The sequence below is a fragment of the Dendrobates tinctorius genome, unplaced genomic scaffold (genome assembly GCF_039654945.1).
Source record: "Dendrobates tinctorius isolate UK_male_01 unplaced genomic scaffold, ASM3965494v1 ptg000231l, whole genome shotgun sequence".
Classification (NCBI taxonomy): Eukaryota; Metazoa; Chordata; class Amphibia; order Anura; family Dendrobatidae; genus Dendrobates; species Dendrobates tinctorius.
The window spans coordinates 5,371,078-5,391,740 of record NW_027361898.1 but is presented as its reverse complement, the minus strand read 5'-3'; the positions used below and the strand labels follow the sequence as shown (position 1 = coordinate 5,391,740).

At 43.9% G+C, this 20,663-nt stretch overlaps 1 protein-coding gene across 1 annotated transcript in view; it reads left to right on the top strand.

Annotated features, from left to right (window-relative positions):
* The first annotated feature begins 326 nt into the window (after positions 1–326).
* The window catches only part of EDF1 (endothelial differentiation related factor 1), a 31,619-nt gene continuing 11,282 nt past the window's right edge, over positions 327–20,663 (top strand). Inside the window, exons 1-3 of the mRNA XM_073556021.1 lie at positions 327–495; positions 5,006–5,057; positions 5,364–5,524. Of these exons, the coding sequence (XP_073412122.1) occupies positions 418–495; positions 5,006–5,057; positions 5,364–5,524 (291 nt within the window). The 5' untranslated portion in view covers positions 327–417. The remainder of the gene's footprint in view (positions 496–5,005; positions 5,058–5,363; positions 5,525–20,663) is intronic.

The following is a 20,663-nucleotide window of genomic DNA, read 5'->3' as shown; positions in this document are numbered from 1 at the left end:
TCAGATCATGCGCTGCAGGCCTCGCTGGTAAGGGTTAATGCTTACAAGCTCCTTACATCAGCCAGTAGGGTTGACGTGCGCCAGGACTACTAGCCAATCAGAGTTCAGCTGGTCATTACTTTTCATCAAATCGGCAGCAGAGAACAAACAGCCAATCACCACAGAGCGTTCTGCTATTACAGCCAATGAGCGTCTTGGTTAGTACTAAGCCTCAGCCTTCCAGATCTTTCCTCAGGAATCAGCCAATGTGGAGAGCCTGAAGGCATTGCACCAATCAGCGCTTGGTTCTACACTGAGTGATGGCTGTTTTGACTAACCAGGTGACAGAGTGGGCGGGGCTGGCAGGTTTGGCGTTCATCGGACAGTGTTGGGGGTTTGTTTGTTAGTGTGAAGCGTCTGCTGAGGTAAAGCCTAGACATGGCGGAGAGCGACTGGGACACCGTGACGGTGCTGCGGAAGAAGGGACCGACCGCGGCCCAGGCCAAGTCTAAACAGGTACAGTGAGGACTACGACTCCCAGCAGGGGGCGGCACGTGTCGCCGCTGGCCAGTTCACTCTGTGCGGCCGTGTACGTGCGGCTCCTGCCCATCTTTTGTGTCAATGGTTCATACATCTGTTCTTGCTATCAGTGTTTAGGAGCTCTCTAGTCACAGCTGGCTCCAGGCTGGAAGAACCCCGGAGGGTCAGGCAGGTGGCCACGGTCAGGAATGGCTGATGGTGGAGTTGTAGGCATCCCATGGCCACTATGCGCACCTGCGGACACTGACGTAAAGCGCGTCTTTCAGGATCGCAGCATGGCACTTTCTCCTAAAGAGACGCTTGTGGATTTCCCCCGTAGTCCTGAGGAAAATCCGCATGCGTAAGAAGTGTAACTGTGTGTGCGCTAATATGCATAATAGGTGCGGACACTGTGCAGCGTCAAAACTGCAGCAGGTCCTGAACGTGGGAACGTACCCTAAGCGAAGCTGCAGACGCCTCTGGACGCACAGTGGGCATGGGATTTCATGAATTCCCCTCCACTATGCTGTAACATCTGGACGTTGGGGGTTTGACGCTGCGGATGTACACAATGTCCAATCCGCAGCGTTTACTGATTGTGGGAACATACCCTAAAGCCGGGTTCATATTGCGTTGTGGCAGTCCGTTAACGCTGCCTTTGCCCTCCATTGTCAGGCGCATCACGACGCATGCTGTAAAACTGCAGCGTCTGAGGCTCCGTCATCGCGCTCGCGGGTATAGCATAACACGATCGCGTTATGTTATACCGTTGAACGGGCTGGTTAAACGTAATGTGAACCCAGCCAAAGGGTGTGTGCACACATTGCGGATTTGGCCCTGCGGATCCGCAGCAGTTTTCCATGTGGTGTACAGTACCATGTAAACCTATGGAAAACCAAATCTGCTTTGCACATGCTGCAGAAAATTCCGCACAGATTTGCTGCTGTTTATTTTCCACAGCATGTCAATTCTTTGTGCGGAATCCGCAGCGTTTTACACCTCTTCCATTATAGGAATCTGCAGTTGTAAAAAACGCAGGCGAAATCCGCACTAAAGCAGCAGGGAATCCGCAGGTAAAACGCAGGTCACTTTATCTGCGGATTCAGCCAAATTCGCACGGAAAAATCCGCAATGGAATCCACAACATGTGCACATACCCTAAGGCTGCGTGTCCAGGATCAGGAATGGCAGCGGATTTCACTGCGTTCTACATTACAAGCACAGTGGATGAGGCTTATAGAAATCCCATGCCCACTATGCTTCTATTTACCACTACGTAAAGTCACAGGTTTACAAGCCGCAGCATAGCAATTAGTGTCTCCGCTGCAGATTTTCAACAATAGAATGTTATTAGGTGCAAAAAACACACTGCGTCCAAACGCTACTGTTCCTGACCTTGGGCACCCAGCCTAATAAGAGTCAGCACCGAGTGTTATAATCCGACGTGTACCCAGCGCCGATCATGAACCATTTAGATTCCACCGTCATTTGACAGCAGCATTTAAATGGTCACAGCAGTCGGGGACTTTGCTGCCATTTACTAAAGTGTTGCTTCTTTTGAGATCTAACTGTCAAGGATGGAGCTGAGCGAGAACCCCAGGATGGGACCCGCCTCTGTGAGATCAGACTGTCGGGGATGGGGCTGAGCGGGAACCGCAGGATGGGACCCGCCTCTGTGAAATCAGACTGTCAGGGATGGGGCTGAGTGAGATCCGCAGGATGAGACCCGCCTCTGTGAGATCTGTCAAGGATGGGGCTGAGCGAGAACTGCAGGATGAGACCCGCCTCTGTGAGATCTGACTGTCAAGGATGGGACTCGCCTCTGTGAAATCTGACTGTCAAGGATGGGACCCCCCTCTGTGAGATCAGACTGTCAGGGATGGAGCTGAGCGAGATCTGCAGGAAGGGACCCGCCTCTGTGAGATCAGACTGTCAGGGATGGAGCTGAGCGAGATCTGCAGGATGGGACCCGCCTCTGTGAGATCAGACTGTCAGGGATGGAGCTGAGCGAGATCTGCAGGATGGGACCCGCCTCTGTGAGATCAGACTGTCAGGGATGGAGCTGAGCGAGATCCGCAGGATGGGACCCGCCTCTGTGAGATCAGACTGTCAGGGATGGGACCCGCCTCTGTGAGATCAGACTGTTAGGGATGGGGCTGAGCGAGACCTGCAGGATGGGACCTGCCTCTGTGAGATCTGACTGTCAGAAATTTTGGGACCCCTCTAGTGGTGGGAGCCTTGTTTTTGTGCGGTCTACTGGTTCGGAGAAAAGAGCTGTGTGTACCTGATGCTTCACATACCGCACCTGTGACCCGGGCCATGCTGGGAGTTGTAGTTTTGCCGCAGTTGTAGAGCCACAGTACTCTGCTGCCTCGTGATTACGCCGTAGAATAAATAAGGAAGTTGTCTGTGAGTTTATCAGATGTGGCACAAACCCTGGACTTCCCTGAATAGACAGCGACCAGGAGGGGTCGTAGATCCAACCAGGGTCTGTGGGTGGCACTTAATGCTGTGTACTGTCTTTTGTGGGACCACAGCTATAATCGGGCTCCTGCTTTGTCCTCCATGCAGTGCAGCTCTGCTTGTTCTGATTGACTTTTGTGTAAGCAGAAGCCTAGGGCCAAGTAGTCACAGGGCTTGGGTGTAGTATGAGCTTTCAGTGTATTCACTGCTGGGGAATTCTGAGGTTTCGTTACTTTGTTGCAGTTTCTATTCCTGTACAATAACAATAGCAAAAGACGCTCCTGTACCAAAGTGCACACAATCCCGTCTGTCACGTGTGTAATTTGTACACCTGGGTGTGTGTGTGTCCTTTGAGCCTTGTACAGGGCTGTTTCCACGCTCTCTACAGACTCTGGATGGCGCTAGGTCATACTACAATCCCCGTACAGTAAATGCTGGGCCGACTGCTGCGCTTCTGCCACTGTTTATGGTACTTATCCTGACCAACTCTGTGTATCGTTGCTCTACTGGGATAGTCACTGAGTTACCTCCTGAATTATACTCCAAATTGTGTATCGTTGCTCTACTGGGATAGTCACCGAGTTACCTCCTGAATTATACTCCAAATCTTCACTCACTGTTCTGCTGGTGCAGTCAAATGACACACGGTGATTGCACCAGTAGAATAGCTAGCCAATCCCTGTAATATAATACAGGATGTAACTCAGGATCAGTACATAAGTAATGTATGTACACGGTGATTGCACCAGCAGAATAGTGAGTGCAGCTCTGGAGTATAATGCAAGATGTAACTCAGGATAGGTAATGTAATGTATGTACACAGTGACTGCACCAGCAGAATAGTGAGTGCAGCTCTGGAATATAACACAGGAGGTAACTCCGGATCAGTAATGTATGTACACAGTGACTGCCCCAGCAGAATAGTGAGTGCACCTCTGGGATATAATACAGGATGTAACTCAGGATCAGTAATGTAATGTTTGTACACAGTAACTGCACCAGCAGACTAGGTGAGTGCAGCTCTGGGGTATAATAAAAGATGTAACTCAGGATCAGTAATGTATGTACACAGTGAATGCACCAGCAGAATAGTGAGTGCAGCTCTGGGGTATAATACAGGATGTAACTCAGGATCAGTAATATATTTACACAGTAACTGCACCAGCAGACTAGTGAGTGCAGCTCTGGAGTATATAATACAGGATGTATCTCAGGATCAGTAATGTATGTGCTCAGTAATTCTCTCTGGAGGTTTATTCCTTGTGATATTGTGATCGAAGGCCAACCCCTCTAATTTGTCTGGGAAACTTTCTAATCATTGCCTGTGTTGGGCTTCACCATACACCGAAGTGTGAGTTCTGCTCTGAGTGTTAGGCCTGTTTCACACATCCGTATTTTACCATCAGTCAAAATCCGCCGTTTTGCAAAAAAAAACGGATCCGCCATTTTGCTTGGTGGAGCCGTTTTTTTTTCCCATTGAGTTGCATTACCGGAGGATCTTGACGGATGGCCATCCGTTGGATCCGTTTTTTTTTTCGGATACGCCAAAATTGACGTCCGCCGACATACCCGGACGGACCATGCAACGTTTTTTCGGGCGGCAGGATCCGCATTTCTCACTGCGCATGCCCGAAAGACTTCACTCAGCCGCAAATTTAACCCTAAACTCTGTTCTGGCGGCTGAAAAACTATCTCTCTGTCTCTCTTTCTCCTCTTCCCCAGGCAGCGGTTCCTTTAAAATTCTTCCTTCGACGGATCCATTAAAATAACGGTCCGGTGCCAAACGTTGTGGTCAGTACAGGAATGGATCCGTTATCTGCCATTTTAGCTGATTTTGACTGACCAAAAAATCTGATGTGTGAAACAGGCCTTACCCAGCATGTGGCGCCTTGGTAGCAGGGCTGTGGAAGTCAGTAAGTCAAACCTCCGACTTCTCACTTTCCCTAACTCTCAGTCACCACAGCATTGGTCAATACTGAGCCTGTTCATAAAGTGCAGCACAACTCTTATTGTATTGAAGGCTTTTTGTGTTTGTGTCTTACAGGCCGTTATTGCAGCTCAGAGACGAGGGGATACGCTGGAGACTTCCAAGAAATGTAAGTTGCATTGGGGGCTGGAGGTGTATGGCAAAAAGTTTCATCCCATTACCAAAGTTAGTACACCTCTCTGCTGTATACTATTAGCTATAGCCAGCATAGTCTCAGTAGACGGACAAGCTGTATAGAAGTTTCTAATAGATTTATTAATTTGGATCTATGGTATCTGCAGCCAGATCCAAAGGATGAGCGCGAGGGAAGTCAGTGAGGTGGTGTCCCCAGTCTGAGCTCCATGACTTCCTCTACTATGATGTAGGGCCGCAGTTTCTTCTCTGGATGTATGTGACATTATCAATGCGTCCCCAGGGTCCGCAGGACAGAACAAACAGCACGTCATAACCAAGAACACAGCCAAGCTGGACCGAGAGACGGAGGAGCTGCACCACGACAGAGTGACTCTGGAAGTGGGCAAGGTCATCCAGCAGGGCCGCCAGAGCAAGGGTCTAACACAGAAAGACCTGGCCACAGTAAGGACTTGGGATACTAAGGGGAAGGTTGTATTTCGTATTGATCGTAAAATAGCTTGGTAGATCTTTAGGAGAAGAGAGTCAAGGGTCATAGCCCTAAGCTTTCAGATCGCACTCACTGACTGATCACTGGTGGCTTATTCTGTAACCTGAGCTGTGATACACAGAAGATGTAGAAATCAAACGCTACAAGATGTTTAATGAAACTGCAAGAAATGCAAGTATTTAAAGGGGTTGTCTAGCACTGGACATCCCCCACTTAATCAATTCAGGACCCCAAGGATGCCAAATATATACATATATTTTCTTTATACACAGTCACGGCCATAAAGTGTTGGCACCCTTGAAAATGTTCCAGAAAATGAAGTATTTCAGAAAATTATTGCAATTACACGTTTTATTTACTTTGTGTGTATTGGAACAACACAAAAAAAACTGGGGGGAAAAAAGACAAATTTGACATAATTTCACACAAAACCCCAAAAATGGTCCAGACAAAATTGTTGGCACCCTCAACTTAATATTTGGTTGCACATCCTTTGGAATAAATAACTGCAATCAGTTGCTTCCTATTGCCATCAACAAGCTTCTTACATCTCTCAACTGGAGTTTAGGACCACTCTTTTGCAAACTGCTCCAGGTCTCTCATATGTGAAGGCACCTTCTCCCAAGAGCAATTTTTAAGATCTCTCCACAGATAATCAAAGGATTTATATCTGGACTCCTTGCTGCCACTTCAGAATTCTCCAGCACTTTGTTTCCATTTCTGGGTGCTTCTTTAAGTATGTTTGGGGTCATTGTCCTGCTGGAGGACCCATGACCTAGGACACAAAACCAGCTTTTTACATTGTGACCCCAAATCCTTTAGTATCCTTCAGATTTCATCATGCCTTGCACACAGTCAAGGCACCCAATGCCAGTGGCAGCAAAACACCCCCAAAACATCTTTGAACCTCCACCATATTTGACTGCAGGTACTGTTATTTTGTTTGTAGGTCTCATTGAGTTTTTAGTAAACTGTAGAATAATGTGCTTTACCAAAAAGCTCTATCCCGGTCTCATCTGTCCACAAGACACTTTCCCAGAAGGATTTTGGCTTACATACATTTTGGTAGACTGCAATCTAACTTTCTTAGATCTCTGTGTCAGCAGTGGAGTCGTCCTGGATCTCCCACCATAGCGCTTCACTTCATACAAATGTTGACGGATAGTTGGCGCTGACACTGATGCACCTAGCCTCCAGGACAGCTTGATTTTCTTTGGAACTTGATTGAGGCTGCTTGTCCACCATCTGGACTATCCTGTGTTGCAACCTTTCATCAGTTTTTCTCTGCAGTCCACATCCCAGGGAGATTAGCTACGGTGTTGTAAAGTTTACAGAGTTGAAAACTTCTTGATTATGTTGCGCACTGTGGACAAAGGAATATCAAGATCTATGGAGATGGACTTGTAATCTTGAGATTGGTGATATTTTTCAACAAATTGAGTTCTCAAGTTCTGTGGTTTAAGGTGTTTTCAAATTGCCCGCACCTGTTTCTTGCCACAGGTGAGTTTGAAAAAGCATTACATGCTTGAAACAAAGTTGTTTACCCACAATTTTTGAAAGGTGCTAACAGTTTTGACCATCTGATTTCTGGAGGAGGGGGATGCGAAATTACCATACAGTGGGGGAAAAAAAGTATTTAGTCAGCCACCAATTGTGCAAGTTCTCCCACTTAAAAAGATGAGAGAGGCCTGTAATTGACATCATAGGTAGACCACAACTATGAGAGTCAAAATGAGAAAACAAATCCAGAAAATCACCTTGTCTGATTTGGCAAGATTTATTTTGTAATTTATTTTACAGATTATGGTGGAAAATAAGTATTTGGCCATAAACAAAAATTCATATCAATATTTTCTTATATCTTTTTGTTGGCAATGAGAGAGGTCACAAGTTTGCTGTAAGTTTTCACAAGGTTGGCACACACTGTTGGCGGTATGTTGGCCCATTCCTCTATGCACATCTCCCCTACAGCAGTGATGTTTTGGGCCTGTCGCTGGGCAACATGGACTTTCAAATCCCTCCAAAGGTTTTCTATGGGGTTGAGATCTGGAGACTGCCTTGGCCACTCCAGGACCTTCATATGCTTCTTACAAAGCCACTCCTTCATTGCTCTTGACGGTGTGCTTGGGATCATTATCAATCATGCTAAAAGACCCATCCACGTTTCATCTTCAATGCCCTTGCTGAGGGAAGGAGGTTTACACTCAAAATCTCACAATACATGGCCCCATTCATTTTTTCATGTACACGGATCCTGGTCCCTTTCAGGAGAAACAGCCCCAAAGCATGATGTTGCCACCCCTATTCTTCACATTAGGTGTGATATTCTTTGGATGTAACTCTGCATTCTGTCTCCTCCAAACACGACGAGTTTTGTTTCTACCAAACAGTTATACTTTGGTTTCATCAAACCATATGTCATTCTCCCAATACTCTTCTGGACAATCCAAATGCTCTCAGGTGGGCCTGGACATGTACTGGCTTAACTAGGGGGACACGCAGGATCTGAGTCCCTGGCGGCATAGTGTGTTACTGATGGTAGCCTTTATTACGGTGGTCCCAGCCCTATGAAGGTCATTCACTAGGTCCCCCCGTGTGGGTCTGGGATTTTTGCTCACGGTTCCTGTGATCATTTTGACGCTACGGGGCGAGATCTTGCTTGGAGCCCCAGATCGAGGGAGATTATAAGTGGTCTTGTATGTTTTCCATTTTCTTATTATTGCTCCCACAGTTGATTTCATCACACCAAGGTGCTTGCACATTGCAGATTCAGTCTTCCCAGCCTGGTGTAAGGGTACAATTTTGTTTCTGGTGTCCTTCGACAGCTCTTTGGTCTTCACCATAGTGGAGTTTGGAGTGTGACTGTTTTGAGGTTGTGGACAGGTGTCTTTTATACCGATAGCAAGTTCATACACGTGCCATTACTACAGGTAATGAGTGGAGGACAGAGGAGCCTCTTAAAGAAGAAGTTACAGGTCTGTGAGAGCCAGAAATCTTGCATGTTTTTAGGTGACCAAATACTTATTTTCCACCATAATTTGCAAAATAAATCTTGAAAAATCAGACAAGGTGATTTTCTGGATTTGTTTTCTCATTTTGACTCTCATAGTTGTGGTCTACCTATGATGTCAATTACAGGCCTCTCTCATCTTTTTAAGTGGGGGAACTTGCACAATTGGTAGCTGACTAAATACTTTTTTTTCCCACTGTATATCCAAATTGCCTTTTATTTTTGTGTTTTCTAATACACCCAAAGGCAATAAACATGTATATACAGTGCCGGCAAAAAAAATCTTTACACTTGCGCAGCAAAAAAAAGCTTTACATATAAAATCCACATCATAATTTCACTTTTTAAAAGTGTACACAATGGGGGAGATAATAAAAAACTGTCTAATATTAAAGCTGGCTTTGTTGCAAATATCAACCAATCAACGCTCAGTTTTCACTTCTCTGGTAAAGCGAAAGCTGCACTCTGATTGGTTGTTATGTGCAGCTCAGCCGGTTTTGCTATTAGGCAGTTTTTTATTATCTCCCACAGTTTTTTATTATCTCCCACAATGAGTCAAAAGAAGCTTAAAATGGAAGAGAAATCCCGTGCCTTGGCTATGCTCGAGAAGGGGGATTCGGTGATTGCTGTAGCTAGAGATCTGGGCGTGTCAAGAGAAGCAATTTATCAACTGAAGCGGTCGGTGGCATCATTGCCTCCTGGGATGGAAGTCAGGCTCTGGCGCACCTAAGAAGACTTCACCAAGGACTGATAAGCTTCTGAAGCGTGAAGTGATGTCACATCCTTCTATAACTGCTGTTGAACAAAAAAACAAGTACCCTATGCTCCTCCAGAATATCGCAACTAGGACAATTCGTCACCGCCTGCAGAAGGACCTGGGTCTACCAAGTTGCCGTGCCGTAAAGAAGCCCCTGCTCACAGCAGCAATGAAGAAGAAAAGGCTTGCCTTTTGTAAGAAATATCAAGATTGGACATCTGAAGAGTGGAAGAAAGTGTTGTTTAGTGATGAGAGCACTTTCAGGCTGGTCAGGGGAGGCTCAAAGGTTGTGCGTCGTCCGAGTACCGTGTCACGGTATGACCCAAAATATACAGTTAAGACTGTTAAACACCCTGACAGTGTGATGGTGTGGGGTGCATTCAATGGAAGCATGGGCAGGTTTGTACTTCCTTCCCAAGAATGGAGCTATGAAAGCAAGCAATTATATTACTGTTTTGGAAGAACACATGCTTACTTTTTGGGTCATACATCAGTGTGATTACTTTATGCATGATGGAGCCCCTGTCCACAAAGCCAAGGCCGTGAGAAAGTTTCTCAGTGACCATAACATTAATGTTTTAGAGTGGCCAGGTAATTCCCCTGACCTTAACCCCATAGAAAATGCCTGGAATTTAATGAAAAACAAGGTTCAAGAGACACGACCCAGCAAAATCAACAATCTAAAGGAGGTGCTGAAGACACTGTGGGTAAACATGGACTCCACATGCTTAGCCAGCCTTGCTGGATCCATGCCTAAACGACTGCAGATGGTGATAAAATGTAAGGGTGACATGACAAAATACTAATTGTAATAAAATATCCACAATAAAACACTTGAATCCACTTGAATATTAAGATTTTGTGGTTTCATTGAACTTGTAAAGATTTTTTTTTTGCCGGCACTGTAACAAAACGTGTAATTACAATTTTAAGGGTGCCAACACTTTGGACATGACTGTTTTTATGTGTGTTTATATAATATACGTTATATATAATTTTTTTTTTCTTTTTTCAAGGAGACTTGTACTAGAATTCATGATGCCATAATATAGAAAAGGCAGAAGAGAGGGGAACCAGTGACCTTTATCTATCTGTGGTACACTTCATGAGGGAATACATAGAAATAGCAACATTGCAAAGAATGGTACTGTACAACGCAGCAGAAACTGCTGCGGACCCGCAGGGCCAGAAACGCTGTGGATCCGCAGCAGAATCCGCACCGTGTGCACATAGCCAAAGGTCATGGAGTGAGTCAGCAAACACATTGATTACATAAGAGAAAACAGTGTATCATAGAGGTTGCTCTCAGAAATTTGACACGGTATGGGACATTGGGCTCTCTTCGGAGGCTGCGGTCTTTTGCAATTGAGGTACACTATGTATTATTGGCTATAGTTATGACTAGGTTGGACATACACATGAGTACTTTATAGATGAAGCAAAAAAGGTTTTATGTTTCAACTTCTGGTAGTGGAGCATAAAAAATGTATTCATCTTACGGCACTGCAGAAATTACCATACAGTGGGGGAAAAAAAGTATTTAGTCAGCCACCAATTGTGCAAGTTCTCCCTCTTAAAAAGATGAGAGGCCTGTAATTGACATCATAGGTTGACCACAACTATGAGATTCAAAATGAGAAAACAAAGAAAAGCACCTTGTATGACTTGGCAAGATTTATTTTTCACATTATGGTGGAAAATAATTAATTGCATTTTAATGCATGATGAAATAAGTATTTGATACAATAGAAAAACAGAACTTAATATTTGGTACAGAAACCTCTGTTTACAATTAACGAGGTCAGACTTTTTCCTGTAGTTCTTGACCAAGTTTGCACACACTAGGTGATTGCCACTAAACTTCTGTCAGTGTTATGTAAATAAAAGCTTATAACCTGACGTTAAATTCATCCATTGGTTGTATTGAAGGCTGAAACCTTCTGAAATGTGGTTAAGGTCAAGAAAATAAATTGGCATCAATGCAGAAATATTGATCATTTAATGGTCACAGAATGGTTAGATTTTGGCAAGACAAAAGTTTTGTCGCCTGGTCATATAATGCACCCAATCCTAGTTTACATCCTCACCTGTGCTCAGTAAATGATCGGTTAATCAGTGGGTGTGTATAAAAAGAAACCCAGCACCCCAGACCTTCACTTGAGCTGCAACTTGAGCTCTGTCAACATGCCAAAAATCCACCCTGCGACCAAAGCCTGGATTATCAAGAGGCTGAAGACCAGATCCACTGCAGAGGTGGCTGGCACCTTTAATGTGTCTCAGTGTCAAGTACAAAGAATTAAAAAAAAAAAAAAAAAGATTTGAAGAGACTGGAGATGTGTTTGACAAGCCCATGTCCGGCAGAACCCGCAAGACAACTGCTCAGGAGGAACGTTTGTTGGTTAGAAAATCCAAAGCAAGCCCCTCTTCCACTGCAGCAGAGCTCCAACAGACCTGGTCACCTCAAGTCCCTGTGTCAACTAGAACAGTTTGTAGGATTCTGTCTCAAAATGGCCTCCATGGTCGAATCAGTGCCTCAGCTAGTGGTCAATATTTCTGCATTGATACCAATTTATTTTCTTAACCTAAACCACATTTCGGAGGGTTTCCGCTTTCAAAAGAATAATTTATATAACCAATGGATGAATTTAACGTCAGGGTATAAGCTTTTATTTACATAGCATGGATAAGCGACATAACTTCTGTCAGGGAGTGTAGATAGATTCAGTAAATTTTCGGACTTATATATAAACTGGGGGAAGTCTGCCCTATTGCCCCTCTCCCATACCCCAATTTGGGACCCTCTCCACACTGTCTATTGTATCTAATTTCAAATATCTAGGTACCCACATATCTCAATACAGAAAACTCCACCTACAACTTAATGGCCACCCACTGCTGGAACTAGTTAAATTTAAATTTGCAACCTGGCGTAAACTTCCGCTATCTGTAGCCGGTCGCATTAACCTGATCAAAATGATATTGCTCCCTAAGCTCAGCTATTCCCTTCAGCACAGTGCTGTACTGATACCTAAATCCTTCTTTGCGAATTTAAATTCCCAAATTACATCTTTAATATGGGGGAAAACTAGACCCAAACTCAGGTCATCCACCCTGCAGAGACCTAAACGGTGCTGGGGGCGGCATTACCGGATTTCTTTCTATATTATCTGGCTGGACAGGCTAAAGCCCTAAGTAAATGGATGCCTGGTAATTATCTCCCTAATTCTGAAAGTCATTTGCTTCATGCTGCACGGACTGACTGCCATCTGGGTTTCCTGGAGTTGGAAAAAATCAGTGTCCCTCCTCTATTGCCCCTACTTCGACTAGCGCGATCAGTTTGGAGGCAAATTAAGAAAGTTATTAGATTGAAGGACATCATACCTGATACCTGGAACAATAATTATCTTCTGGTGCTGTTGAACCACCCGTCTACTGACTTCTTGATTCTATATAATGTCTCCTCGATAGGTGATTTGTATGATCATGGGACCTTAATGTCTTTTGAACAACTACAGGCTAAATGTGGTATCCTGAGGTCCCAATTTTTCCGCTATTTACAGCTAAGATCAGCCTTTCAGTCACACATAAGGAGTATGGATGTGAACCGTGTTAACTCGTGCAGGAGAGGGAGGACTGGGAGCTTGCATCAGGTGTTTTTTGCATTTTAATATGTCATATTAGTCTAATAAAGTTTTTTTTCATTTATGCCGGTGTGCCGAACGAACTTTCTTCTCGTGTTAACTCGTCTCTACCTTTGATAGGAATCCTTAACTCGCAGGGTCCTCAGGGCCTTGTCTCCTCCTTGTTATACATGCTATCAGTGGGAGCTGAATCGGCCATAAGTTCTATTAAAGGAAAGTGTGAAGGGCTTATCCCCGATGTGCAGGAAGAGGAATGGGAAGAGATTCTGGAGTCTCCAATCAGGGTGTCTCCATCTATTAATAGAATGATACAGTTATATATAATATACCAATCATGTTTGACTCTGACACGACTCTTTAGGATGGGTCGATTCCAATCGTCAGAATGTTTGCGATGCCACTCATCAGATGCAGATTTTATTCATACGGGATGGAAGTGTCCTATTATCCTACAATACTGGAAAGAGGTGACGTCATTATTGACATCCCTGGTACAAGCTCCTGTACCTCTTGAACCACTGGTCTGTTTGTTTGGGGTATGGGATGAGGAACCTTGGGGTCCCTATGCTGGGATTTTTCTACGAGAGACGCTGTTTATGGCACGAAAGGTATTGGCGCAACGATGGATGGGGGTTCACGTCCCTCTCTCAGAGCCTGGATTGAATTTTTTTTTCATTTTGGGGACATCGCATAGAGGATAATACAATAGTGTTGATCGATACCATCCGATACCCTAAAATATCGGATCGGATGGTATCGGCCCAATATGAAAAAAGTATCGGGTATCGCCGATTCCGATACCGGAAGTCCCATTCAAGTCTATGGGACTTTCGGTATCGGAATAAGAAAAACCCTTTTCTGTCCTTGTACAGCCTCTCGGGGGGGTGGGGTGTACAGACCTTCCGGGGGGCTGTGCCGGCCTGCCGGTGGTCTGTACCGACTGTCCGGGGGTCTGTGCAGGCTGTGGGGGTCTGTACCGGCCTGCCGGGGGGCTGTGCTGGCCTGCCGGTGGTCTGTACCGACTTTCCGGGGGTCTGTGCAGGCTGCAGGGGGCTGTGCCGGCCTGCCGGTGGTCTATACCGGTGGTCTGTGCAAGCTGCGGGGGTCTGTGCAGGATCGTCCGATGGGACTACAAGTCCCATCGGGCTAATCCTGCTACCATGACGGTGATTGACACATTAGCCAATGATGGGACAGTAGTAGTCCCATCATCCGGCTAATGTGTTGAATGTACAAAAAAAAAAAAAAAAATACATACATGCTACATGCATACTACATACATGCTACATGCATACTACATATATGCTACAAGCATGCAACATGCATACTACATATATACCCCATGCATGCAACATGCATGCAACATGCATACTACATATATATACTACATGCATGCAACATACATACAACATATATACTACATGCATATATACAACATATATACTACATGCATGCAACATACATGCAAAATATATACTACATGCATGCATATATACAACATATATACTACATGCAACATACATACTACATATATACCCCATGCATGCAACATGCATACTACATATATACTACATGCATGCAACATATATACTACATGCAACATACATACTACATATATACTACATGCATGCAACATATATACTACATGCATACTACATATATACCACATATATACTACACGCATGCAACATACATATATACTACATGCATACTACATATATACCACATGCATGCAACATGCATACTACATATATACTACATGCATGCAACATACATACTACATATATACTACATATATACCACATGCATGCAAAATACATATATACTACATGCATGCAACATGCATACTACATATATACCACATATATACTACATACATGCATATATACTACATATATATTACATGCAACATACATACTACATATATACTACATATATAACACATGCATGCAACATACATATACAACATATATACTACATGCATGTAACATGCATACTACATATATACAACATATATACTACATGCATGCAACATATATACTACATGCATGCAACATATATACTACATGCATGCAACATATATACTACATGCATGCAACATACATACTACATATATACCACATGCATGCAACATGCATACTACATATATACTACATGCATGCAACATACATATATACTACATACAATACATTCATACAATACATACATATAGACATACAGTACATATAACATAGAGTACATACTCACCATCAATTGTCAGTTTGATCTCCGAAGCCATTGTCATATGTGGAATAAATATTAAAATAACAAACCACCAATATACTTACCTCTGATCCGCAGAAGTCCACGAGTGTCCCACGACGATCTTGCTTGGAGAACATCAGCTGATGCTACCGTTCTCTACGGGCTCCAGGAAACCAGTGTCGTGTGAGAAATTTCCCACACAGCTTTTGCCATAAAGTGAGACTAGGGACTTTTTTTTTTTTTCAGTGGCGGAGGAATACAGTGCGGAAGGATACCTACCTCCCGACACTGGTCATGGCCATAGCCAGCGAGGGGCAGGGGGGGCAGCTGCCCCCCCTAGAAGCAGGGGCACGCACCTATCAAAACTCGTATGCTGCAGTGCTCCCGTCCTGCGCAGGCTCTAGACTGCAGGGGACAATCTCCCCTCCTCTGTCCTGTCTTCTGCCGTCTTCACCAGAGAGAGGAGGGGGAGGGGTGCCTGCCCTGCACAGGATCCGATTCCTGGGCCCCAAGCTGGAGAAAGTGAAAGGTACTACTGCTCATCTCTGTCACAGGAAGGTAACTAATGCTAATATTGTAGGTGATTATGTGCTCTCTGTAAAAGGAAGATCTTAAGACTCTCAAAAGACGCTTCATGTTTCTTAAAATGGACGCCTGCAGACGTCACAGAGTGAACTATTTTGCCATCAATGTTCGATATGTTTGTGACAACGAAGAAATTGTTACCAAGACACTGGCAGTAAAAGATACTAAAGCTCATCACAGCAGCCAGTTTCTCCAGGCCTTAGTGGAAAAAGTTCTGTAAGATTACGAACTCAGAAAAGAACAGGTTCTACTTCCTGTTCCGGCGCCGCCATGTGCAGACACATGTGAGGGAGCTCCTGCTGACCGCCACAAATACTCTGCATTTACACAGAGCCCTGACTCACAAAAGGTGCTGGGATAATCGTGAGACAATCCAGGACCGTCCGCAACATGGATCGGTTTGTCACGAGTGGCGCAGGGAAGGAGCAGAGGGAGGAGGAGGCCTGCAGAGTGGGAGCACAGTAATGGCGACGGAGACACAGGCACAAACAGGGCAAGCGCAAGAGGAGATAGAACGGGAGGAGGAAGCCCCAGAGAAAGAAGGAAATTTCAGCCGGGGGAGACAGTGGAGGCAAGAGGCACATTGGAAACGCAGCTACATGCTCATGGCTCCTTAAACTTTAAACAGCTTGCAAAAGAAATGGCATCATACCTTGCTGAAGACTTTAAGCAGGCAGTGGCTGACATGATCCAATCTACCACTAAAGAGCTGCAAAAGCAAGATGACTCACCAGGAGCAGAAACTGCAGGAAGCCGAGCAGAGAATTTCTGATGCGGAGGACAAAGTTATTCAGCTAGAAAAACAAGTCAGTGACTTAAAGAAACAAGCCTCCTACACTGTGGATAAACTAGAGGATCTGGAGAATACATCCCACAGAAGCAACCTGAAAATGATAGGCCTCCCAGAGACAATAAACACACAGCAGCTAAATGACATCTATGAGGTGGAATTGCCAAAAACACTGGGAATGTCACATAACTACAGAGTGGAGCGAGCACACAGGATAGCTGCCCCCCCCCCCCCCAGAGAGGCCCATGAGACTGAGAGGGGCAGGAATAAACAGAAAAACAAGGAAGCTGAGACAACGCCAGGCAGTGGCAAAGTATTTGAACTTTAAAGATAAGGAAGAAATACTCAGGGCTTATAAAGGAAGATGGCGACCGCTGATAATTCAGGGACATAAAGTCCTTTTATTCGGAGACTATTCAGCAGAGGTGACACGGAGAAGAAGGGCATTCAACGAAGCATGCACTCTGTTGTTTAAACGCAACATCAGATTCCAGCTAAGCTACCCAGCAACGCTGCGTTTTATGACAAGAGATGGTGTGATGAGGTCATTTACAGATCACAAGGAGGCCATGAAAATTATGTCCCAGCAGCAATCTTCATCTGGCCAACAATCACCTGAAAATACCAGCCCGCCGAGAGAGGAGACGGGGAGATGCTGAGGACGAGAGGGGGAAACCCTATCCGTATAGCCTGAGGTCGGATTTGCATTTGGAAGGAGATAATGAAAGAGAGACAATGGCTAAGGAACAAAGAGCCCCAATGACAAGGGCGTTCAGGAAGAACCAAACAAGACAGAATACTAAATGATGTAATGCTTATGAGATTGTGTCAAGATATATTCTGGGGTCAGCATAAGTGAAAAGTATGACTGGAATACCTCACATGATACTGTAATATGAAGATGAAAGGGAGAAATTTTTGTGGTCCGGGTTGAGCTACAGAAAGACTACTTACACTCCCAATCACCTAAAATAGGAAGACGTACAGTAATAAGGGATATCATCTGTGAACCACATGGTGATGTACAAACTTACAAATTTACAGGTATATTCACCCGACCGAGTCAATATCAGACGGAGCTATGTATGTTCAAGGAAGACTACAGGACAGCTGGAGGAGAGATTCCCCCCCCCCCCCCCCCCCTCTCCTATTTTTTTTTTTTTTTTTTTTCTTTTTTTCCCATCATTTCTTTTCACAGGTTCTGTTGGACTGAATGGAGAATTTGGGGTGCTGATTTAATTGGTCTGAAAGCTGATCATACTGGCTGACGGCGAATTTGTGACTTCCAGGTTTATGGACATTGTGAGGTTTTCACAACAAAAAGACATATATAAAGTTGGGATAATGATGACCAGATGTGATGTATATACTAGGTAGAAGACAAGATCTTCATTGAATGTTGATGGGAGTATTTTGTGTTAAATTAAGATATCTTTCAGGGGGAAAGTATCATACAAATGCTAGGTTCACATTGGGAGATATTGCTTGGGGGGATGAAGGTGGTGAGAGTAAAGTATTTTTATACCTCTCTGACAACAAAAAGGAGAGATGGAGAAGGACTTTAAGATAATATGGTTGTGAATATTAAGATGTTAGGATATGATAAATTAAGGGAAATAGATGTTGCTCTAAGATTTCAGAGTTTCAAGGTTACATGAGGGTCAGGGCTCAGATAGAGAATGGATATAAAATAGGTACAACATGATAAATATGGGATAATAGGCGGGCGGAAAATTGTTTCTCTTTTGGTTTGGATAATGGTGGAAAAAAGAGGAGTCAACAAAGAGTTTGTTATATGGAGAGAGGGTGAGATGAGAAGGGGGAAAAAAGGGAGGGAAGTTAAAGTTCATGAGCCCACTGCTATTGTACTAATTAATTTATTACTGACTGAGATGGCATTGACTGGCAGTCCATACCTGAGAGGGAGAAGCTTCACACGTCCTCGCAGAAGAAACCATTTTGCAATTAAAAATGGTTAGATTAATAACATGGAATATAAAAGGGTTGCGCTCACCACATAAAAGGATGATGATACTTCGTCACCTGAAAAGATTGAAAGCAGATATAGCCTTGCTCCAAGAGACATACTTGGGTAAAGAAGACTTTTTTAGAATGAAGAAATTATGGGTGGGAGAAGTTTATGGTTCTAGCTCTCTAAACAGAAAAGCAGGAGTCCTAATACTTATACATAAAGCATTGGCACACAGAGTTTCATCCGTAGAAATGGACCAGGAGGGTAGGTTAATCCGTTTGAAATTAGACTTAAATAATGAAAGTATTACCCTGTACAATATATACGCCCCGAACATAAATCAAAAGAAATTTTTTATGTCCTTACAGAGCAAAATACTGGCTGATAGTGGTAACAACATAATCATAGGAGGAGATTGTAATGAGGTGCTTAAGGAGGAAGAGGACAGAAAAGGGAGTTTAATAAGATTAAATCCAGGAGAAGGGAAGAGATATAGGGGGAAAAAAGGTTATTTGGAAGATATATCGAATTGGCAGCTGAAAGATGCGTGCAGAACGTCACACCCTATGGATCGGGAATTTTCACATTACTCTCATGCACGCAAGACATGGTCGAGAATAGACATGTTCTTTGTGTCAGATAAGATACTACACAAAATGTGTGATGTCAATATTGAGGACATGGTGATATCTGATCACAGTCCTATATCTCTAGACTTAGCTGACGCACATCAGAAAGGGACGGACTATTTATGGAGATTTCCAGGAAACATGACAAAAAAAGCAAGATTTTGTGAAACTGATGGGGGAATGAATGGTGGACAGAGTTTGCAATGTATAATGAGGAGCACAAACCTAACCCTAGATTATACTGGGAAACAGCGAAGGTGGTGATAAGGGGAAACATGGCTTACACGCAGAGAATAAAAAAACGAATAAAAGAGCAGTACTTAGCAGCAAGCAGCGAAGTTAGGAGCACCTATACAAAATTTAAGAACTCACTACTGGATGAGGATAAAGATAAATGGATGCAGGCCCAAAAAAATTTTTGAAGAATGGGCGGAAAAAAGAGAGCAATTATATAGAAATCACTGGGAGGTAGAATTAAATAGGTATGGTGACAAAGCAGGGAGAATACTGGCTAATTTTGCTAGGGGAAGATATGTGGGTACATCTATAATGGCAATTAGAGATAAAAAAAAGGACAACTACTGACTAATCCCAAAGATATAAACAGAGTGCTGGGCAAATTCCATGCTAGGTTATATAAGGATGAGGATCATCAAGATGTAGCGGGGGAGACATGGCTGGGTAGAGTTGATATCCCTAAACTGACGGAGGAGGAATTACAGGATTTAAATGGTTGCATAACGGAGGAAGAAATTAGTATGGCAATAAAAGGACTTGGGGACCAATAAGGCTCCAGGGCCCGATGGATTTAATGGTTCATTTTATAGTAACATAGTAATTAAGGTTGAAGGGAGACTTTAAGTCCATCTAGTTCAACCCATATCCTATCCTAACATGTTGATCCAGAGGAAGGCAAAAAAAACCATGTGGCAAACAGTAAGCTTCACATTGGGGGAAAAAAAATTCCTTCCCGACTCCACATACGGCAATCAGACTAGCTCCCTGGATCAACGCAACACTAAGGAAACTAGTGTATATACCCTGTAATATTATACTTTTCAAGAAAGGCATCCAGTCCCTTCTTAAATTTTAGTAGGGAATCACTCATTACAACATCATATGGCAGAGAGTTCCATAGTCTCACTGCTCTTACAGTAAAGAATCTGCGTCTGTTAGTATGCTTAAACCTTCTTTCCTCCAGACGTAGAGGATGCCCCCTTGTCCCCGTCACAGGTCTAAGTAAAAAGATCGATAGGTCTTGGTATTGTCCCCACATATATTTATACATTGTAATAAGATCACCCCTAATAACCTTGGTCGCTCTTCTCTGAGGCGCTGAGTGAGAAAATAGTTCCCACGCTTAAAGATTTATATAATCACATTTTGCAAGGGAAGCTATGTCAGAAGGGATGAATACGGCCTACATAAAGCTTCTCCCGAAGGGAGGGAAGGATTTAGAAGACCC